The 24,329-nt window shown below is 39.8% G+C and overlaps 2 protein-coding genes across 2 annotated transcripts in view; one reads left to right on the top strand and one right to left on the bottom strand.

The window, feature by feature from the left end:
* VPS50 (VPS50 subunit of EARP/GARPII complex) overlaps nucleotides 1–1,601 on the bottom strand; it is a 64,367-nt gene extending 62,766 nt beyond the window's left edge. Inside the window, exons 1-2 of the mRNA XM_015853539.2 lie at nucleotides 1,453–1,601; nucleotides 59–127 (exon numbers count right to left, since the gene is read on the bottom strand). Coding sequence (XP_015709025.2) covers nucleotides 59–127; nucleotides 1,453–1,485 — 102 coding nt within the window. The 5' untranslated portion in view covers nucleotides 1,486–1,601. The remainder of the gene's footprint in view (nucleotides 1–58; nucleotides 128–1,452) is intronic.
* Nucleotides 1,602–2,225: 624 nt separating this feature from the next.
* HEPACAM2 (HEPACAM family member 2) lies at nucleotides 2,226–20,640 on the top strand. The gene is made up of 9 exons (XM_015853540.2): nucleotides 2,226–3,556; nucleotides 6,586–6,936; nucleotides 7,536–7,820; nucleotides 13,090–13,386; nucleotides 16,269–16,394; nucleotides 16,480–16,504; nucleotides 16,628–16,665; nucleotides 17,244–17,317; nucleotides 18,585–20,640. The coding sequence occupies exons 1-9, from the start codon at nucleotides 3,487–3,489 to the stop codon at nucleotides 18,693–18,695; spliced, it is 1,377 nt and encodes a 458-aa protein (XP_015709026.1). The 5' UTR covers nucleotides 2,226–3,486; the 3' UTR covers nucleotides 18,696–20,640.
* Nucleotides 20,641–24,329: the final 3,689 nt, after the last annotated feature.

Genomic DNA, 24,329 nt, shown 5'->3' with positions numbered 1-24,329 from the left:
ATCATTTAAATATAAAACGAAAAATGAAAACCGAGGTGGGTGGGATCACGTATCATACCTTAGTAGGAAACCGGAGGTTTTCAATAGGACTGAGGTCATGAACACTCTCCTGAGGACTTCTCAGACCCTTTAAAAGAAATTTCATCATCAATTAATGTTGATTACGTATCTTGTGATCAAATTGCACATCTCTTGCCTGCTGATGATGATCATAAATCTGGAAGTCCTTTAATAAACTGCAAAAGGCTTATTCTATAAAACCTTAAACGGGACCAGTGGTATATAAATGTAATTTGTTCCCCCAACTTAATGATTTAATGGAATCAAATAATCAGACTCAAGGTAAGTGTTACCTACTGTGTGGCATAATTATATTGTTTTTATATGATGGAATATTTCTCAATTTACCATGTGAAACTATTAGGACACATTTCACATAAATATAACTCAACTGAAAACGATGCACAATCCACATTAGCTCTGTTAAATAAATACTACCCTTTCAAATCCCCAGGCAGTTCATGCGAGCCCTGAGATTCATGCAGGCTTCCCTATATCCTCCCCATGTGACATTAAGCACATTGTTCATAAGTCCCCTTCACACCCAGAGTACTATTGCTTACTTTGAAAGCAAAGGAGCTATAACATTACTACATAAGCCTACAGTGAGGAAAGATTTTCTTTACTCACCGAAACTGACAGTGTGCTTTACAAGTTCATCACCTTAATGGTAGCTACCACACTTCACAGTTTCATCCTCCTAGTGTGCAAAACTTTCTCATTCTGGTTTTGAGTTTCAGATTTTTTTGGGCTTCATTTGACAACATCCACCCTTTCCAGTTACCACCAGCAAGGGCAGCTGATCCCCACCGAGCTGAAGCTCAAGGCAGGTAGCAGACAGCACAAAGCACCTGTTGCTTCTCATACTTCACCCAAAACACCCCAAAAATTGGCAGGAAAGGCTGCTCATCTCCACCACCAGTTAAAACCTGCCCTTACTGAACGCTGCACAGGATTTAACCCTTTCCCAAAGGCTGAGAATTGCCGAAGCTGTACCATTTTCAGACCACAGCATCCCCGTGCTGGGCAGGCTTCCCATAACTCCTCCTATGGACCAAGCACTGCCCCCTGTACTGAACGCAGACAAGACAGGACCTGGACGTAGAAAAGGGCTCTAAATGGCTCCTGAATAAAAACAACCAAACCAAACCAAGCCCTCAGGGCAGAGCTCTGCCAGGTTAGGCTGAGATGAGCAGCGTCACGGTGAGTTCCCCCCGCAGGGACAAGGCCCCACATCGAGAGCCCCCCAGCCCTCTCCTCCCTCCCTACCGGACCCGCTGCCACTGACACACAAAGCCACGTCGCAGCGCCGCGGCCCGGCGCCCCCAAAATTACGCTTCGAGAAGGGGCCAGCACGGCTCGTACCAACGCAGCCCGGCCCGCATCGCTCACCTGCCGGGTCATCAGCGACTTGATCTTCTGCATGGCGGCCCCGAGGCGCCCCGCAGCCCCCACGACAGCTCTACGACCGGGGCCGGCACGGGGAAGCCATGTTGGACGCCACCTGACCGCGCCCGCCCGCCCGAGGATGCCTGGGAGCCGTAGTCCCGGGGCGGCACGGAGCCCTCAAACTACAAACCCCGTCAGGCTGATGGAGGAGGAAGGAGGGACACAGCGAGCGGGGCGGGAGGAGGAGGTTCATCCCACAGACAGCGGATGGGCCGGGAGATGAGGGTGGTGCCTAAGGGTGTCGGTAAAGCAGGTTACAGAGAGCATTGCTTCCTGTCAGCTCCTCGTCACACCGTGTCCTGCCTGGGGTTGGAACATGGAGTATTTAGGCTTTTGTATCAGTTGGTAGAAGGCAAAATGAGAGTGCAGTTCTGCATGGACAGAACGGTCTTGCATCAGTACTTGGCTGAGACACAGAGCTGTGGTGCCCCAGCCCTGGAGGTGCTCCAAGACCCTGGGCAGCCTGAGCTGATGGGGGGAAATGTCAGTGTATTAATAACATCAAGAACATATCCTGGGAATAAAGGGATAGACTGACTTGTGATATGTGTCTGTGCTAATCAACTGTTTTTCTAGTGTTTGGTTTTTTTTATTATTTATTGTTTTTTTTTCACCCACATCAGATGTTTAGGACACCGGCACTGACCATCCCAGTGAGAAGGTTTCCATTCGTTTGTTAGAACGAATAACGCATTTCATAAGAGCTTACCATTCAATACGTGTAGACTGCGGTGACGTGGATTAAACGGGTTACAAAGAACAGCCCTGGGGAAGGCAGGGCAGGGGGCACCCAGAGCACCTCTTCATCTACAGTCTTGTGTCATACAGTGATGCTATTTCTTCTGCAACTGCTGAAATAACACTCATATTCCTTACATTTGATCAGACAGGGCTGCCAAAAATTCTGGAAGGATCTGGGCGTTTTTACCTCCCTTTAACTGAAGCAGAAATCATTCATTCATTCCTAATGGCAGTGGCTTAGCACTCTGCAGGACCCCAAGCACCAGCGCAGGCATAAAGTGAGGGGGATCAGTTCCCTGCTGCCATCTGTCCTACACAAGGCAGGAGTTTGTTCATCCATAACAGCACAAGTGCAGTGTAACAAAAACTTAACGCGTGTCTTTCTATGGATAAACCATCTCTGTTGATGCAAATATTTGCCGTTGCAAACTGTTAGTGCACATGCAACTTGCAGGAGGGCTGCCTGGTGTGCTGCTGATTAGGTTTGTACAGTGAGTGGCAGCCTTGGACAAAATCCAAATCATACATTAATATTAATATTAAACCCATATAAGTTCACTCCGAATAAACAGTAATCAGCAGCTAACTCAACAGCTCTGGGGGGCTGTGCACGCTGCTGCAGGACTCTTTGTTAGACGATTTCTGATGGGCACTTCACAAGTTGCTCAGAGGAGGGGAATGAAATTGTCTCCCTGTTGCACGTAATATTAAGGAAGAAAATGATAATAATTTAGTCACAGCTTTGTATTTTTTTCTGATATTTTGCATTAAAGAAATAGGAGGAAAGAAGAGACTGTCACTGACATACTAATTTACCAAATGTTACAGGCTAATTTGGAGTGAGCAGAACCATCTGGAAGTACAGTATTTTTTATAAACCAGTGTAACTGAAGGATGTTAATGTCTATATAACCTGCGTGTTGGGTGTGTTCATTTATTTTTTATAATTCAAGGTACTTTCCATTATTCTGCACCTCATTTATTACGTTCTCTGTCATATTTACTGCTCCTGCTGGGGAAGGGTTATGTTGAAGTTAGAGGCAATGAAGATGGGTGCTCATCTAACAGGTGCTCCACTCCCTTTGTTCTGTGTATACACATATTCAAATCAGACAGGGCTGGGGACAGGATAAGGCCTGTTAACTCATTGCTGATTTTCCTAGCAAATAAACCAGCAGGTGCTGGTCCTGGCTCCGACTTAGCACTGAGAAGAAGGTGGTGTTTGTATGGGACAGGATGCTTTCATGGAGCCCTCTAGCCAGCTTATTTTGTGACTTAAAGTGCCAAATATATTTTCTGCTTCTAGGTAAGAAACTGCATGTGTTATATTTGATTGTCATTGTGGAAATTTGACTTGCTTTTGTACTCCTAAGCTTCAAGATATTTCTCTTACATTGTCAGATATTTTATTTTAAGAAAGAAACCTGTAAGTTTTAATCAAATAGTGGTGTCCCTTTTCATGGATGGAACTGAAAGTTTTAGAAACTGACAGAAATCCATGCTGCACGTAATCTGTAAATAAAGCACTGGCATTATTACTTACCTTGATTTTCCTCTTTTTTTAAGCAATAGTAAAGAAATAAGAAGTAAGACTTGACAGATTCTGAGCCAAAGTTTGTATAGATGTTACACGTCTCTTTAAAAATGCATTGTGTTAAGGCAGTGTTGAGAGGTCGTTTTTCAGTTCACTATGATGCATTGTATTTAACACCTGAAATTTAGATATATTTCGATGTACTTTGTATTAAAACTGAATTAATCCTTCATTCAACTGAAGAATATCTTACATTAACAGTAGATTTGTTCAGCATTTGGTTGTAGATTTCATAAGCATACGATTGTTATCTGTACACTTGATAAAAAGCAGATGTTCTGTGCTCTTTTACAGGAATATTCTGTGATCAAAGGTTAGCTAAAGCTGTATTTCTACTAAGTCTTATAATTTGTTTTTTATGTACTTAATTGTTTTCAAAGATATTAGCAGAGGGAACATGTGATATTGCAAATATGCTACATACTTTTCTGACAGTTTTTCTTTTATCTTTTTCACAAATGTCCTATACAGCAACGTACTTTGTCAACAGCTTTGGCTTCTGAGCCGTAGCAGTTTTTAATGAAGATTATCAGACTTTAAAAATGAAATACCTGTCTGATAAGAACATGATGAACATTCAGTTCTTTATCTCCATTACAACATTGCTGAACATTTCTGATTAAGATTCTACAAGAGATACTGGCATGCTCACAGAATGCTTTGGAGGCCATCCTTGTTCACCAGATAATTGGGGCTTACAGTCTGGCTCAGATAGAAACCTTTCCTAATGTGAGAAATGCATATCTTGCACCTTTTATCATGACAAAAATCAGGTGTTTGGAGCATGACACAAAGAACACCTTCTTCCAGTGACATCGTACACAAGTTCACAGGTTTTGGAGTGCTAAAGAGCTAAATGATCACTCAAATAAAATGTAACTGAGGGTCTGATTTCACTTGGACAAGGAGATGTGCATGTTAAATTAAGGGAATGATAAAACCTCAGTAAGAAGGTTTCAGTTTACGCAGTAAACTCAGAAGTTATGTCATAGTTTTTATTTAAGCTAAAGCTGCAGCCCTTGTTTTATGTCAACAGTGAGCCTGTTGTGCTTGCTCATACTGGTGGCAGCAAAGTGTGGTGAAAGAAAACACAGATCACTGAGCTCTAACTGGAGGTCATTTCTGTGCAGCCTCTTGGTTTATGGGCACTATAAAAAACAGTTTTTGGAATTCTGTTCTCTTTGAAAAATATCTGTTCTATTTAGAAAGCTATAGGGATAAGTTTGACTTATATGGAATTTGTGCCCGATGAGAAAGAAGTCCATTTTGGCACATTGATTTCTTATAACCGTAAGATAAGTCTAATATTCCAGACCATGGAAGATTTGATTCCCATTAAAGCAGCAGTCACCCAGAACTGCTGCCCTGAGCCCTTTGTCACAGTGCCTCAGTGAGAAGAAATTAAGATATTAAGCCACCAGTTTCTTTTTCTTCTTCTGTGATGGTGACAGCATTTGTTCTGATAGCCGCTGTTATCCTTCTGCTCACTAAACCTGCTTGGATTTTGCTCCTTTTCTGCACAGATCTGTAAGAAATACCAATTGTTACACGTATTTTGCAATTAGCACTGCAGCTGTTACTGGTTTCTTGTCCTACAACATGATCACTTACCGACAGCTGGAGAAACCCCAAAACTGAGCACTGTCATGTGTAAGAAATGAGGAATGATATGGCCAGATCTTTTAATTGATCATTTACAGATTTCCCAGTATTTGTAGAGATTTCTTTTACTTCATTCAAGGAAGTTTTAAAATTTGAATGTTTTAGGTAGCTTATATGAAATTTGCTTTCACTATTAAACGTTTTGAGAAGGGCTTTATTGAGGAATTATTCTCTCAAGTGGAAAGTAGCAGTTTAAGTTTGATAAGTGTTGTAAGGTCTGCAGGGAGGGAACTCACCTTTGTTAAATGTTACAACGACCAACAAAACTCATCTCCCAGTAGCAAGAGTCAGCTTGGAAATAGGGGAGGAGGTTTCAGTTTGATGCACTTCAAATGCTTCAGGTTTTTTATCTGAAGAAGTTAATCATGCGCCTACCATGCTCCTGTGCATCCTCCAGTTAAGTATCTCTGTATTTTTTCTACCCTTTTCCTCCCTTTTTGTCCTGTTCTCCTCCCATCTCAGATGACTCCCTGCTGTTCTCCCCACACCAGTGTCCATGCAACCTGAAGTCCTCTGCCTGCTTCTTCTTCAGTCCCCAAGAAGTTGGGTATTTCTGACAGGAGGTTAAATGTCTTTGCACACATCGCCTCTATAGCATTCAACCATGGGACTGCACCAAGCTGCTTCCCTTTTTAGTTCCTCACCCTCGGCAATGTTGCAAGCCATCCCAGTTGACTAGTGTTGTTCAGCTGTATGAAGAGCGAGGCAGAATTACTCATATTTTTGGAGTTTGTCATTTTCATTGACTATAAACTTCACTGAACAAACAGAAAATGGCCAAAGATTCCTTAGCAAACTTGTGTAATGTTCTATATGTCTGCCTAAGGATGACAGAAGGAAAAACAGTTCTAAAGGATGGGAAGGCCAGACTAGCTGAAGGGGGCCATTTTGCACCCTGAAGGTGCAGGATTCCTGGAGGACAGAATTCATCGTGGGATCTTGGTTTTGTACATATCAACATAAAAAAGTTGAAGTTGTAACTCTGAGAGTTTTTTCTCTGTGAGAGTTCCTCATTTGAGTTTTCCAATGTTCCCATTTGTGTTTTAGGTGTGTTTGTTTGTTCCTTCATTTTTATGCAGGTATTTGTTCTGCCTTGAAGCTGACAGTACCATCTCATACTATCCATGGTATTGAGGGGCAACCACTCCAGCTCAATGTTGACTACAATTTCAATACTACAGCTTGTGAAATCCAGATAATTTGGCTGTTTGAGAAGCCTCGGAGTAATCCAAAATACCTGCTTGGCTCTGTAAACCAGACAGTAGTACCAGACTTGGAATATCAGCACAAGTTCACCCTCATACCACCTAGTGCATCTTTGATGATCAATCCATTACGTCTCAGTGATGAGGGCAATTATATTGTAAAAGTCAATGTCCGTGGGAATGGAACTAAAGCTGCCAGTGAAAAAATTCATGTAGCTGTTGATGGTAAGTTACTAAAATGCAGCATCTTCAGTTTGAAAATAAAATTTCCTTTGCTCTGAAGTAATGTTTGTTGGGATCCAATTGCAGTAGTGCACTATTTAATCCAGCCATGCACAAATAAGTGCCAACAATTGAGTTACGATATTTTCTGCTGCTAGAGGGAATGCTACAGTATGGCATCTTTAAACAAATTTAAGACATTAACTAATATTTCTTGATCTTAAAGAAAACACTTAAGGAGTTTCAAAACCATTAATTAATATGATAAATATAGGAAATAATGTTTCATAAGGCTTTGCTATGTTATCAGACAGGATAGAGTTGGAACCAGAGTTGGAAGCAGTGATATACCCAATTTCAGCCTGTGTCATATAACCAGTAAGATAAACTCTCTAGCTTTAATTAAGTACTGGGAAATTTCTTACCAGATGAGAATACAGCCTTCTTTTATTTTTATTCTTTAACCATATTTAATAGACACACTTTGAAATCTGAATACTTTCCAGAGAGGAGGATAGCTGCTATTTGTACCATTTTGGCAATGAAAACTGGAATGTACTGGTAGTCACTTTTATAACTCTTCATATCTCTTTGTTTTATAGTTCCTGTCACACAGCCAGTTGTGCACACTGAGCCATCTTCGGGAGTAGTGGAGTATGTGGGGAATATTACATTAAAATGTACCGTGGGAAAAGGCACAAGAGTAGTTTACCAGTGGATGAAAAATGGGAAGCCTCTCCATGCTGGCCCTAATTATACCTTTTCATCAAACAATGCTACACTTCTGATTGTTCCTGTTGCAAAGGAAGACATTGGGAACTACAGCTGTTTGGTATCCAACCCCGTCAGTGCAATGGAAAGTGAGAGAATTGCACCAACAATATATTGTGAGTATATGAAATATTCATAATTGTCTTTGTGAAATGATCTCGCTGAAAAGAATGCCTATAACTAAGGAAAAGAGACAGAACACAGTTGAGTTAACGTTATATGTGAGCTTGCATTCAAAATAAGTTTGTAGCAGCTATAACTTCTGATAGTGTAATAAAAAGCCTTCAGTGTTAAGTAGTTGTGAAGATCAGTCTGAACTGCAGAGTCCACATATGAACTTCAGGTGTTCCACTGTGGGCATCTTCAAATCTGGAGGAGGTGTATGTCAGAGGAAAGCAATCGGAATTATACACAGAAAACCACTGATTAAAATGGAGACAGAAAAAGGTATCCAGAAGCTGAGCGCAGGAAGCACCAGGCTGGCAGAGTGCTACTCATGGTATTCCTCAAGGTCAGTTTGAGTCCAATCCTGTCCACTACTTTCATTACTGATATCAATGTAAAGACTGGGAGCATGTCAGTGTTCATCTGTGACAATAAACTGAGAAGACTAAACAACAGAGTCATAGAATCAGTATGAAATCCATTAAAAACTAAAAGGGCACACACTTGGAGAATAAAAATCATTAACTTCTGCTGATGCGGATTTGGATGGCAATGACTGAGGCAGTGTATCTGCCTGATTGAGTTCATTGCGAGACATCTAACAGGCAGTGTCATTCAGACATAAAAGAGATGAGATCACAAGTAGAATAATGTATACAGCACCTGGCCAACCCAGAGGAATGATCTTGAACTGTACAGAAACAAAACAAAATGGAATGGGGATCCTATTCATGAGAACAGTCCAGGAGAACTCAGTTTGGTTGCAGAAAATAGATTCTGGAAGGAATGTTTGCTTTTCACATAAAGTGGGAAGCATGAGGGAGCAAGATTTATGTAAAGATTTATGTTGACTGAAGAGTAAACTATAAGACAACCATATATTTTGACTGGAAATGAGATGTTTAACAGCTGTTGAAGTAACGAGGTTTTGCAAGCGCTGTGCACATTACTGTTGCCAAAGGTTGACAACTGTATGAATGGGATTCTGTGCTGTGATCGGTTATTGTATCAAAAGGCTGAATTTAGAGGTACCAAATGTCCCTTCCAGTCCTATGCTCCCAAGGATTAATTCGTGGCATTTTAAAAGATCATATGCTAGACTTTACAAAGTTCAAAGTCAATTAGGTTTTGGTTTGTGCCCATCCTCTATCTAGTTTGAAACTTTCTGTTTCAGATAATAAGGGATTTGTGTGCCTCAAACCCTTTTTTCAGCTATATTGGCTTAGTAGAAGAAATTAAGTCTCTCTGCAAATACACCTTCTTGCTCAATACACCTGATCTCTGTGAAAAGTAGATTTTCAACAAACTAATTTAGACTAGAGGTGTGAGGATGAGCAAAAGCACCTGAGGAACTTAATGAAAATGTGAACTCAGTTCATGAGTGTAGACTGAGTTAGAGGGCACAAAAGGTTTGGCTTAATCAATGTTCAGCAAATCTTAGAAAATGCACTCTCATTTTTATCTTACCCCTCCTGCACTGTCAGCTACCGGTGCCTCCAACAGCTGTGTGACCAAGCCAGGCTCCAGTCCTTGCAGCCTCCAGAGTTGAAGTGCCTTTCTCCAAGATCTGAAGCTAGACAGGTCAGGACCCACCTGGCCATCAGCCCGGTTCAGGTATAACCTGTTCCTCACTGGCACAGTGTGGATGGCACGGTGCAAGGAGTGCAGACAGAGCAGACACAAAGGTGAAGGAGCTGCCCCAAAGAGTCCTTAACAGTATAGATATGAACTCTGTTTCTACTCACTGTGGACAGAAAAATGATCAGAAAAAATTCTACAAGGAGATAACCTGCACTGATGGAGTTTTATTATCATCATTATAATTACAATAATCTGATTCTTGTCTCAAGGTAACATAATTCTTAATATCTGTTTTAATGTCTGCTTTTTCACTTTCATGAGCTGTAAGAATTCCTACCCAAAACATGGGGAAGATGTAGCCAGCACAACCTGACAGCTCTCTTACAATGCAATGAAGTATAGGCTAGAAAAATACCTTTTATTGTTGCTACCATTCTGGCTGTTATGTTTGGTATTGGGATTTCTGACTTTTTACATGCACAATTGGCTCTAGAGCATTTACTGCACTGATGGGTGCCTGGAACACTTGTACACTTTTTTATTTCATCAGAATTGATAGTTTACATTGTGTGTAACATAAAATATGGGAAAAAGTGTTTATAGAAAACAATTAAGTACTGAAAGACTACAGTGCCCACATTACTATCCATATTCCATATTCAAATTTGTGGTGGGAGTTGGGGTTCTTACCTCCTGAACTATACCAATCCCATAACTTAGTCCAGCCTCTGCTTGCTGAGGTGTCGTGTCTTCCAACAAGCACTTGTCAATACCAGTGGCCCCAGGATCCCCATCTGCCATATGTCATTGCTGCGGGGGGAGCTCCTGTAAGTGATAAAAGAAAGGTCACTCACAGTAAATACCTGCCATCTGCTTAGAAACTACAGCAGTCTCGTGGAGATAGGAGCAATTGGAAATATTCCCACAGAGCTGTAAATTGTTACCGAGAACAGGTGATTTATTATTTTACAAGTCATTTAGTTAACAGGCCTCACTGGGACAAGAGGCTTATTACTGTTGAGAACAGTATGGGAAGGGAGAAGAACTGGGTGAACCATGAAGGCAGGCGCTCAGCTTTTTTTACTGAGAATCAAAAGTGCTTTTTGTTCTTCATCATTTCTCATTAATATTGTCCCCACTGTCCATTAGCTGTGATGATAATGCACCATAAAACATTGCCATTGCAGAAGCTTGAAGCAGAAATAAATTATTTCAGGAGTGGGAGAAGCTGCCGTCATGGAGGCTGCAACAGAAACAGCTGCACTGAGGTGATGGAGCTGAATGTAAGAGATTAAGTGGGATCTCCTTCCTTCACATTTACAGAAGCCAGGAGATATTTGATCTGAGAGGGGAAACTGCGTATTATCTGCTTTTCTGAATCCCACTTGAAGCTGTGGGTAGTCCTTTAACACCTGATGTGTAGGGATCACAGTGATGTACGCACAGTCCAGGGGAGGCAACAGGCTGAGCCAGACCCTGCAGAAGGGTTATCTGATGGGACCTTCATCAGGGATGTTGCTTTTCAGACATAGACAAGATTTGGCTATTTTATAAGAAGACTTTTACTTGTTTTGTGTAATTTTTGTTTTTTGTTTTCCAGCAGCCAATGTGTGGTGATTTTATCATTGTTTCTTTTGATTTTTTTTTCGTACTGAAGTGTGGTCGCATTGTCAGTGCTGGCTATGCACACTGTGATGGCACTGATAAAAAACAAAACTCAATTCTGATTCTTTTTTGGCCAATCTCCTGTTATAGTGAGGGAACAGAGAGACCTGTCAGCTAGTCTTGGCATTAATATCTGTTTACATCTGCCAAAGGTTATATTATCAGTGAAAATAAAAGCTAATAGCAGAAAGAAGAGTTGGGTAAGAGGAACTGCCTTTTAAAGCACCTGGTGTTGTACAGGCTCTGCACGTACAGAATATTCTTCATGTGGGGTGCGGGTAGTTAAGCTGATGCAGCAGTGACAGCTTTACAGTTTCCAGAAGCATTTCTAATATTGATGACTCAGATGTTAAGGAACCCGTGAGCAAGGAGCTCTGCATCTAAGATGGCAGATTTTAGAAACATCTTGATTCTTCCCCGTGACACCTGTGACATGAATCCACATTGCCCAACAAAACGTTAGACGTGATGCTGAGTCTTAAAATGAGACTGTAAAAAGCCTATCACTAAAGCAGAACCATAGAAAATGGGAAGCTTGACAATTAAGTTGTGAAATATGCACATTTGGTTAAAAATGGGCTCAATTGAGGTGTGGCAGTTTTCATTTTCTTTCCTGAACTTTCACAAACACAGAAAGAAAAACACGGAAGCGCACAGGAAACAGCCTGCATGCAGCTTATGTTCTCTTGAAGCATCATAAAACAAGGTGGACAATCAATAGAAGCGTACATATTACAAGTAAATCTAATGTCAGCCTGAATTTCCTGATAAGAAATAGAGTCAGAAACAACCCAGTGCTTTTCTTCATACAGCAGCACACTGCACCTTCAAAACCAGCTATGTGGTTTTTAATGCTTACAGACAACCATAACAAGATGGAAATATTACTTGATCATATTAAAATTGCTGTAATATTGACTTATCTGTCTTCTTGCAGTGCCATTTTATAGTCACTTGACAGCAGCTTTACTGAGCTCCAGAGATCTCACCAAAGAGAAATCACCCGTTCATCCATAGTTTCTTTTGGTTTCTTTCAGCATCTGTCAGTAACAGATCTGTGCATTTTTGACTGTAACTTAATAAGGCACATCTCAATTATTTTATCCTTTACATTATTTTTTTACACTCAGATCCATATAAAAATAATAGATTTTAACATGGAAAGACAGGAAAAAAAACACCACGCAGAATCCAAAATGATCAACTAAACATAAGATAGGAAATACTCATCATATTTAAATATATTATTTCCCTTCCATTTTCCTTTGAAGATTGCCCTAAAAATTGCACCTCAGTTTTCTCAGTAATGAACACAACTACTGGAGAATATATTTCACTTCTAATTATATTCTGAAACCTGGCACGAGGGCTTTCTCTTGATAGAAATCTGAATGCTGAAGTAGTTGAAATGCACTAAAACAGGGGAAGGTTGAAGTTTATTTTAGCAGTCATTTATTGAAAACATTTTCTGAAGGCACACACGTTCTAAGGCACACCCCATTCTAAATTGTACCTCTAGGATAGTTGTGCCAATTATTATTGTACTGCTAAGTATTACACTGTGTGTGTATTTCAGAGCTAATTTATTTACTTCTGAATATGAAGATAAATGACTTACACCAATAAGTTTGGTTTTTTAGTAGAAAAGGTCAAATATACCCCAGAAGACCTGCTTCTTTAATTCACAACTTTTCCAAGTGTGTTTGGTCCCCATTGTTTTTGCAGTAATGAACAGTACATAGACCCGTGTTGTTTCCCTAAGCAGCAGTTAGATCAGTATTAAGCAGGTGTAGTCTGAGATCAAAGATCAAATGATTGAACTGAAAGCCTTTTAATTGAAATAATTGAATCTAATGGCAGCCATTCTAAAGGCTAGTCCAGTTTATGGAATCTGAGTGTTTTCATCTAAAATTTAAATATATACGCTGATTTTTATCTTTCAATTATATTTTGGTCTTATATTTTTCAATGCAGATGGACCATATGGACTCCGAGTTAAATCAGACAAAGGTCTGAATGTAGGGGCGGTGTTTACCATCAGTGTAGGGGAAGCCGTACTGTTTGACTGCTTGGCAGATTCAAACCCACCAAACACTTACTCCTGGATTCAAAGGGCTGATAATGCCACTCATGTAATCCAGTATGGACCCCACCTGGAAGTTGTGTCTGATACTCTGGCTCAGAAGACAAGAGACTACGTGTGCCGTGCTTTCAACAACGTGACTGGAAAACGAGATGAGACTCACTTCACTGTGATTATTACCTCTGCAGGTAAGAACAACTCTAGCTTCTGAGCTGATTGTCAGCCCCAGGAAAAGTGATTCTTAGAGAGAAAACATATGTATGAAGTCTTGCTAATAATGTAATAAGTGGGATTTTGGCCACTCTGGGATTGAGGTGTTACATGCAGTGAGTCACAGCTTTAAACAAGACCCACCGAGATATTGATGTTTTGTAGGAGATGTGGAAACCTGTTGGATGCCAGGACAAGCCCTTCTTCCCAAGGGCAGATTTTGTCCAAGGCTCACTGTCTCATTCTCTGCCATCCAGAAGCTAAAAGCCCTGAGGTCCCACGGGGATCACTGCATGGGAGAGTCTCAAGTATACTGCACTGACTGGAGTAAGCAGCCACAGACTCTCTATGTGATTAGGTATTATAAGAGCCCTAGTTTACTGTATGATGATAACGCAAGCTGTGATGGTGAATGAATAATTTTATTACAAATATTATTTTGCTTTCTCATTTAAGAGTCTATGAATTAGCTACTAGGTTCTACTAAACATCTCTTCTATTTCCTATACTTTATAGCCTCTGTTCCTGCATCAGATTGCATTAAACAGCAATAAAGCAACGTTCCAGGAAATGTCTAGAGGCACACAGCTAAGAACAGTATACTGAGGAACTCTGATATCCCTTATTAATAAGGATAATTACGTTTTTTCAGATAAGGACTGTATGAAGTTAATGTTCAAAGAGATGCAATCAATTGCCTGTTAGAAATGTTACAAAGCAACTTAGCTTGTGCAGAACAAAGAGCTCGGCCATTTGCTAGTAAGGTAAACAAGGGAGGCAGATGTCCATTGTTCTCACTGATATATAATCATCACAAATCTATAGAGCTTAGTGTGCTGAAAGGAAGACAGGTTGCAATTTTGCAGTGAAAATGCTGCACTTTAAAGTTTGCAGTTAGCGGGGAGAAAAAATGCAAACAGAGCTATGTGTCATTAGAAATATGACTGACAGTTCTCCAGGAAGTTCATGTCAGCTACACTATGGATGTGTATATTCATCAATAAGAATTAAGAAATTCAGCCAAGTTCTCCTTTCAAAGTCCAAAAAGAGGGGAAAAATCCAAAGTTTCACTAAAAAGACACATAAAACTTCCAAAAAGTCAATTTCCCTTCCCTACAGCCATTTCTTCTTGATATTCAGATAGCACTAAATCCAGATGTTGAGCCAACACATTGCAAGACAGCACTGGTTGAACCTAAGTGGTGTGAATTCACCCACCAGACAAAACCTCAGTGATACTGCCCAGGCTAAATTCTGCTTAGAAATTAACACCATTTTTATAGAATTAAACATAATAAATGAAGACTATGAATATTCTTTCATATTCCTTCTACCTCTCCTGACGATCCTGGATAAAAAAGCCCAACTTGTTCCTTTCAAAGCACCAGCAATGTCTGTTGCACACTGAACAACCTGAAGAGTGGAAAGTTATCAGTTGTCATAAAGCATTCAGTCTGGGCTACTTCAACAATATATCATAGAATCATAGAATCACAAGGTTGGAAAGGACCAATAAGATCATCTAGTCCAACCTTTCTCCCTTTACCATACCTACAGAAAACCCCTAAACCATATCTCCTAGCTCCCTATCTAGACGCTAGATAATTATAATCTGCACTGGTTTCTTCTTTTCCCCAGAAAGGTATTCTTTGTTTTCATGAGCTGATTTTCAGTCTAGGATTTGCTTGCTCTCTTGTAATTTTTTAGTAGCAAATCCAGAAAAGAGAAAAAAAAAAAAAAGACACTTGAAAATCTTGGGCATCTGGTTATAATACAAGAGACTGTCCAATATGGTTTTCACAATGTTATTGCCTGTATACCACTACCTTTGTGATATTTGCACTTTGTGAGATATTTTATTTATTTACGTAAGGGCACAACCCAAGAGACAAATAGCAATTGTGCTGGTGACCAGAAAATTGCCCTTTCATGCATGGAATAGGAAATACGATACTAGGACTGCTAGTTGGATAGAAAGGGCTGGCTCCAGCCATTTGGGAAGACCTGACAACCAGTAGGTAGAGGAAGAAGAACTTGTTCTGTAGGTAGTATGCTATGAACAGGAACTGTGCTGATCCACCTTAGCTCTAGAGATAAGGGAGCTTGTTGCTTTCTGCCTGCAGCTGTGCCAGAAGAGAAAATCTACCCTGCCATCTAGCTAACTACAGGTTACCATATGAAGAATTAACACATAACACAGCAGGGTGCCATGTAGTAGTGTGTATGTGAGTTCTCCGCAGCCACGCTGAAAAAAGGCACCTTTTCTCAGCAACTCCTTTCCATGTAGAATCAAGCTGCAAACATGGGAACTCCTAAACTTTCTGTTGAGAAAAAAAATTGCAGAGCCAACCAGGCTGAGGGCCATCTCACACTGGCAAGCAGAGCAAAGCTCTACTGAAAACCACATTGGGCTCACGAGTTGCTATGGGCCCAGTGCCATGAACAAGAAGGGCACCTCTTCCATTAGAGCAGTGAGTCTCCATAACTTCTTGAGAAATATTTTGTGCCATGGAAAAAGAAAAACAGTTTCTAAATAAAACCTATTTCATCTGCCTCGAGAATCAATTAATGTAGTTCCTCCAGCAACAACACATTGATAAGTGAAGTAAGCGAAATAATGGGGAAACCACGATTGTCAACTGACCTTTGGCTGTAAACATGCAAGTGATGAATTTAACCTCAATTTAACTCACCAGTTACCATCTAGACAATAAAAGCATTTGTTTCAGTTGCTGTCTGGGTACAGTTTTAAAGAGTTTGTTTAGGTGATTTATAAAAATGCCTATTTTAGTGTCATAACAGCACTAGGAGATAACTAGCAACAGGAGACTAAATACACTACTCGTCTTCTTTGACACAGGACTGGAAAAATTGGCCCAGAAAGGAAAATCCTTGTCATCTCTTGCAGTAATAACCGGAATCTCATTATTTTTGATCCTAGTTATGAGCTTTCTATTCATATGGAAAAGATATAAGCCACTTAAAGGTATGTAAAAGTTAAGCACACTCCGGCTATTCTTTTGGAACATGAGAAAATAAAGAATGATTTTTCCTTTTTCTGCTCTTTTCAGTGATTCAACAGAAGCTTCAGAGAAGGTACAAAAACAAATTATTCTTACATTTTGAAGTCATTTCCACAATGAGAATTGAGTTTTATCATATTAACTTTCTTCCCTTGTCTTTTGACACCAAACTGAAAAATGTGTTTATGTTTTCTAGGCCAGAGGCTGATTACAGAAAGGCACAGACATTTTCAGGTAATGATAAGGGGAGAAATGTGCACATGAGGTCAGATTTCATTCTTGCAAAAAATTAACATTTCTAAATACAAAGTAAAAGGAGGATAGCAAGTGTGGTTTTAGCTGGAGTTGTCGACTTCTTTGCCATCTCTCTTAAGATAAAACCAAAAGGAGGACAGGTTGGTGTGGGTTTGGCTCCTGTTTAGATTTCACAGTATACTAAATATCCTGCTGTCATGAACTCAAGCTGTTAAACTAGGTTAGAACCACTTATGCTTCCACTTTCCAGTATGTAATGCAGGTTATAAGTTATGGCCCAAGAGATGAGAAGAATCACAGATCTACTAGACAGGGGCAAGTTAATGAGGGCAGATAGCTAGATACCCACCCTAACTACTTAAAATTGCAGCTGAAGTCCTACGTACAACTTGACAATTGGCTTAATAATCATGTTCCCTTTCATGTCCTCTTTTTTTAATCTCAGCAAGATTATACAAGGTTCAGGTGGAACTGTCTCATTCTATGATATAGATGTGCTTTTTCAATTTCGTATTACGTCTTGATATGTTTTTCATCTTTGTTTGCTTTAACTTTAGGACATGAAAGTGCTTTGGATGATTTCGGGATATACGAATTTGTGGCTATTCCTGATCATGGCAGCAGTTCCAGGGTACGTGATTTTACACCATGGTGATAGTTTCCTTTCTGTTTCTTAAGGAGAACTAATTACCTGTACTGTAGTCCATTTGTCCACTTGCTCCTGTTGTTTTCACAGATGTTTTCATCACACCCTATTCATCACTCTTGTTATGTAGTATTTGTTCTTTCTTGACTATGTTACTAGTTCAGTACTGGCTCAGTGCAATCAGGAACTAATCAAACTCTAAAGGAAACAATCTCAATCCAGTTACCCTGTATTAAAAGAAAGTAGTGTTGGGTCACTCAGTGCCCTACAAGCAAATTAATTGTTGCAGTGACATTTTCTTCTGTATTGCTGCTCACACAACATACGACTTCGACAATTCAGAAAAGCTACAGAGGGCATTTAAAGTATTGTTTGTAAAAATAAATCTCAGCTACGCCATATGATGTCAAATGACAAAGATAAACAAGAAATTGGCCCACAGAAGATCAAACGCTAAATCATCACAGTCACAAGCATCCGGTCATCCCTCGGGCTGACCATACCACAAATTCACAACATTGCTTAGGTATCCTGTGGAATTAGGGCTGTGGTCAGGGAGCAGGGTGACCAGAGAAGAGTGGATGTGCGATTAAATTCATTCTAATCTCCAGCACCATTTCAAGAAGCAGCTACTCAGAACTGTGGCATGCCAGATAGAGTCAGCATTTGATTCTACATTCATTTTATTTCACAGAAAATGGGAAAGTAAGAAAGTAGAAATGATGAAGAACTGGAGCGTGGCCATAGGCAGAAAAAAAGTGGAAAGTTCCGATGGATTTGTAGTCTGGATATACTACTGATATAAGAACTGATTCATATACATAACATATTAAAAAGTGTCCTTATTCCTGCTTTTATGGAAATTTCTCACAGTTCTCTCACTCCAGTGGGAGTTTTCTACTGTCTCTGTCCATTAATATTTTCTCCTTTTTCGATCTTTATTCTCTTACTTCTCTCTTTGATTATTGAATGTTCCGTCCTTGACATGGGATACAGCAATATAAAACAGTTTCTGTATTAAATGCAAAAGCTACATCCTAAATCTTAGATTCAAATTGATTTGAAATGTAATATTTGTATTACTATAATGTGATGAAAACTTACAGGACAAAATGTGAACAAATGGGGATGAACTTTTGCATCCCTGCCCAAAGTGTTGATGGAGAAAAATTGATGTTACATTATCAGTTTTATTTCTGTTGAACTTTTATCAATTTGTACTTACAGCAAAAACATTCTTTGCTACTTTCAGGTTTCAAGTCAGCCTGTTTGCAGCTCTGAATGTGCTCCAGGCCAGGACATGCTTAATACCATTTATGAAGTTATTCAGCATATTCCCAATCAGCAGCAGCAGGACCATTAACAGTAAGTTACAGCCTGTAAGCACACACGTGGTAGCTCAAAGACGAGGACTTCTGTGTGCGACTGAGACTGAATAATTCATACATCGGTGGCTGGTGTTTGACTCCAGTGAGAGGGTTAAAGCAGCAAAAAGATGCAAGCTACATCAGCCCCTCCACTGGTTCGTGTACAGTCCCCCACCTTCAAGACTCCAGCCTGAAGTTTTATCACGCCTCCTTTGTCTAAGTGTGAAGAGTGAGAGTTAAGATCTTCAAACACCATTTCAAGGGAAAATTCCCAAGTGCTTTAAGCGGTTCCACAGCACTGAGTTCTGAGCAGTTCCCAGTCAGCAGGTTAAACCTTCTACACAAGTTGGCTGTGTATGTAACAGAATTAACATTCAATATTTCCATTACTAGAAATGTGCAGGTTACAATTGCAACTGTGCATTTAAATGATGTATTTGTAGCCATGATCTCTAACCAGATTTTGAAAAAGGAGTATTGGAGCAAAATTTCCACTATCAGAACCAGGCCGGGTCCTGCTGAACGTGATAAAGGGTAAATGACTCAGCTTAGGAAAACCGCTCTTGGGAATTTTCCAGTTCCTGATCTGCAGCAAAGGAGCACTCTGACTAATGAATCAATCAGGATAATAAAGTCGACACTTGGTTTTGCAGCAGGATGCTTCAGCGTTGAATATGAGGAAAAAGCAAAGCATCACTAAACATGGAATGGAGCTGGGGAAGTAATTCCAAACAGTGATTGCCTATGGATGGACTCCTTGGACTTGATACATAGGCATCTGTACAGTAGCCAGCTATATTTATGGAGAGCAATACAGGATTTTCCTACATTCTGTTGATAATAGGAGTTTCTCTTTGTGTAAAACAAAATAATGGATGTTAAGGCAGCTGAACAGGTTTTCTGTTCAAGTGATGACTTTGCTCATATTCTCAGTGGTCCTGTCTGGGAGTGCTATCATTTCATAATTTTATTAGAATTAAAATCATGGAAAAAATAAGTAAAAAATATGTTTTCATGATTTAATGCCTAGATTTTCAGCTCCAAAATGGTTCGAATCCTCTCTATGAACCTGATGTCTTCAGTGTCAGCTGATGTTCTTTCTCTTGCTATAGAAATCCCAGTGGCAGCGTTGGCAGATTCTCATAGTAGCCAATGCAGAATACACTGGGAATTGCTTTCTCCTAACACTTTTCCTTACACATTTGTCATCCTTTTCATTCACACACACACACACACCTACCTATGCCTCTAAGCACTAATTAACTGTAAGATGTATAGTTGTGCCCCAGGTCTTAAAATACAAGAGTACTGCTGGAAAGTAATTAAATCCTTAAACTCCCCTGGGTTTAGACTGAGGGTCTCGATTTCTAATTGCAGTTAAAAAAAGAAAAGTGACCGAAGCCAACAGCTGGATTGGCTCTTTGGGGTTTTACGGTGATATTAGTTGCTGCCTGCATATTCTAAACTAGATATAAGTACTGTGACAAACTGGACAACAAATGTTCCACATATTGTCAACCTGTGACACACATGAAAGAACTCATAAAATGGCTGCAAAAGCTATTGAGCAAGTTTAACCAGTTCTCATATGTAAGCATTGACAGTTCACATTGCTGTGACTCCTTAGCAGGTGCTGAGTGCATTATTGCTGAAAATATATAAACAATTTGAAATTGGTACCGAGAAAGCAGCAATGTGGTGTGCTATATTAGCACTGATGGCATAATTTGTAGCTCAGACATGTATTGCCACTGGTCTTATCTTTCAATACTAGGGATGGTATGCGTAGTACAAATTCAGTCAAATATCAGTGTGTCACAGATACACCCTCATTCGTGCTAAAGAACTGTTCTCCTTTTGTGCTTAGAACTGCTTGTTTGGGTGTATGTTTGCAACAGTGTTTTTAATAAAAATCAATAAAGGAGGCATTGTGGACAACCATTATTCTGTCTGTTCTTTCCTAGATATATATGGAGGAACAGGAACAGGAAACCAAAGTATATGAAAATACAAAACTGACCTTCATTACTGAAAGGAAAAGCAAACAGCGCTAAAAATGGCAAAGGCTTACACCAACTTTGCTTGGGATAGCAGCTTATCTTCAGTCTTCGGGTGCTTTTAATTGGTATTTTCTTGAAGAACGTGTCTTTTTTTCATTTTTACTTTTTTTTCCTTGTTCATGGCTACAAGAAAGCAAACGGACAGCTTAAAATTGCGATATGCAAGCCTGTGCATTTCACTATAATGATGAGAGGGAAGGACATGGAGGAATCAAGCCCACAGTGCATCCCATCCATTTTTATTTTTACAGAAGGTCTTTATGAGAAGTAATAGATGCCACATGTCAGATTGCAGAAGGCATTTGAAGTTTAAAATAAATCCATCCTTTTAACTCTTTCAATGCAACAGTATCTTTTAATTTACCAACTTAGAAACTGATCTGTAAGGCAGTTATAGTATAAAAATGTACATATGTATATTATTCAAAGTAATGTTTTCGTATTAAATTTTATTTCCTTTGCATTTGGAGTGGTTCTCTATTTGCTGCCAAAAAGCCTGTTTCCCATTGACTAGAAGAGCAAGCAATATTCAGATAATTTCTGAAAGCTACAGAATGTATAGGCTAGTATAGGCTCTTTATACGTTACAATTATACTTTTCCAGGGCAAGCAAAATACATCTTACTCTGTTTATACAGACAATGTGCCACAAGCCCCTTTCCAAATTCAGCAGTTCTCCTCCCAAAGATCTTCTTAGCAGATGTTTGAGTTCTACTGAAGAATCCCATATTATCTACATAGGGTCAGCTATTAGGAGGCTTCAGTTAGCGTCAGCTGGGCAAAAGGGGGATTATGATAGTATTTGGAATAGTCCACACACATAAAAATAATAATTATTAAAAAAAAAAAAAAGTGCTTTAGTAACAGCTAATTTGGAGGCAAATCATTAGGATGAGTAATGAGAAGCATACAGTATGCTCACTGTTTAAGAGAAGCTGTAAGGGCTTACCTAAAGCATCCAGCATTATGGAAAATAATCTGCGTTTTTACAAGCACTTCCCTAATCCACACTTACCAGACATTCATTTGTCCACTGATGAGCATGAAGAAGGGCTTTCTTTACAAAAGTAGAGTGATGGGTTTGAGCTCAGGGGAGGAAGGAGAGTACAGGAGCAGCAACAACAGTCAGAGCAGCTCCGGGCTTTTGTACCTAACCACAAAGTGGTGTGCAGCACTTTGGCTTTTCTTGCTCAGGTTTTACATAGCTTCAAGATGATTCAAAAGAATATTATAGAATGTTACTTTGGGTTTTCACAACTACTAATGCAAGAATGCTCACATCTGACACTTTGATTTGGCTTTGAAGCATTAATCTTCACTTACAGGGCAACAGGCTAATATTCCACAAGCCTATCTAGAAGGCTAAAGGTATCCTGGGCTGCTTAGGTAGTGTGTTGCTAGCAGATCAAAGGAGATGACACCTCCCTTCTAGCCATCACTGTTGATTCACACCTGGAGTTCTGGGCCCAGTTCTGGGCTCCTCAGTACAAGTCTAACATGGACATCTTGGAGCCAATTCAGCAAACGCCACAAAGATTAAGAAGCATCTGATGAGGAGAGAGCTGGGACTGTTCAGCCTGGAGAAGAGAAAGCTAGAGGGGATATTATCAGCGCTTGTAAGTGTCCAATGGGAGCATGCAGAGACAACAGAGCCAAGCACTTATCCATGGTGCCCAGTGACAGGACAAGGCAGGCACGCATAAACCAGCTGCCCAGGGAGGCTATGGAGATGTTTTCAATTTCATTGATGCTTCTCCATTCTTGGAGATATTCGAAGCTCAACTGGCTCTGAAGCTCTGTCAGGCTCTGAGCAGGGGTGCCCTCTAGCCTCTACTGAGCTTTGTCCTGTCCCTGTGAGCAGGGAGATAGTGGGGAGCAAAAATAGTTCTCAGCAAAAATGACACAAGCAGTTATAACAAAATGACTTCATGTTAATGTTAATAGTCTTCATACTTTCATTAACCACTTTCTTGACAAAAACAGAGGTCTCATTTGTTCAGCTATGTTAATATGTAGACAAAATACAAGCACAGTACTGTGTATGTGCTTCTAATTCTTTAACCAAGGCAAGATAAGTAATCATCACCTGAACTCTGAATAGGAAGAGGCTATTGCTTTCTAACAGTGGGTAAAAAGGCACTATTAAATATTTATTTTCTGTAGTTTTTCTGTCTTCTTTTTTCTTACTTCTTACTGTCTTCTTTTTTCTTAATTGCCTTCTTTCAAAGGCAATTATATTTCCTCTTGCCTTTCTTCAGCATGATTCTTTTGGAAACCTGTCACCACACTGCTGTAGACGCATCTGTACCATACAGCTTTCTGAGAGATAGATGGCAATGGTTCCCCACAGGAGATGGCAGGAGGTTCTGGGTAACTGCCTGGGACAGAGAGCAGGAGAAAGAAAAGGAAGATAATACCAGTAAACTTGTTCTGACAGACATGGAAATTGGACATGTCCCAGGTGGTTACTGCATTTGAGGTAATACGGTGTGTAACTGGGGACTCATACCTCTCTCCTACCTCCTACTAGTGATTTCCTAACTTATATCAGCTGCTTATGATGCAACTACATGGCTGTGATGAGAATATTCTTGCAGCAAATCAAGCTTTTTTTTTTTATAATGCCACTGTATTAAAATGTCCTTGAAGCCTCTATTTAAAAATGGAAGTATATATATATACATATTTTAAAAGGCAGAATGCTGTTCAAACACAGCTTCTGAAAACATCAAAGTGCAGGTTTACAACTCTTACTGTAGGCTAAAAAAAATCAGACTATGACAGGCAATGCAGAGATGTTTCTTCAACAACTTGTTCTCAATAAGTGTCCAGATGGGTTTTGTTCCTACAGAGTAGAAGCCCTCCTCCCTCCCTCACTTCCTTTCTGTGGGGCTGCAAAGCTTTTCCAGAGATAAAGGAACTGCAGCAAACGTTTCTGAATACTTTGCTGGCTGCCACAAGAAGATCACATCATAAGGAACACAACTGATGCACCCTTGGGATGGAAAGGGGAATTTTTCCTGTGCTTGTTGTAAAAGAATTAAAAAGAAAACCAAAACAATAATAATAATTAAAAAAAAAATAAAAAAATAAAAAAAATCATTCTTTCATTCGAATCTGTGGTATCTAAACAATAGAGAAGGAGCCTAGAAGACAAATAAAAGATTAAACATCTAAGGATTCCATTCAAGACAAAGTTTACATCAGGGTTCAGTTACACATGCAATGCAAACACCAGCGTGTTGATGGAAATCCTGCTCCACCTAAAAAGATAACACACATACATCTCTCCAGGCCATGCTCTGTGTTCCAGGGCAAAGGACAAAGCTGTTGGTCCCAGTGGGTCTGAAAACTCAGATGGACCTTAATGCAGAGATACCAGATAAACTAGCACACCTTATGCAACAGCACATCCTGACTAACAATTAAAGCATGTTTAGAAATGTATTTCGTAACGTCAACACAGATTTTCATCATGATATACTTGTTACATTTCCTGCGGTTCTAAAAATTATCTTCTCTATTGTTTTTTACTTTTTCATAAGAAATGAGTGAGGTTGCTTTGCTAAG

Source organism: Coturnix japonica, chromosome 2 (genome assembly GCF_001577835.2).
Source record: "Coturnix japonica isolate 7356 chromosome 2, Coturnix japonica 2.1, whole genome shotgun sequence".
Lineage (NCBI taxonomy): Eukaryota > Metazoa > Chordata > Aves > Galliformes > Phasianidae > Coturnix > Coturnix japonica.
This window is presented reverse-complemented; position numbering and strand designations above follow the sequence as displayed.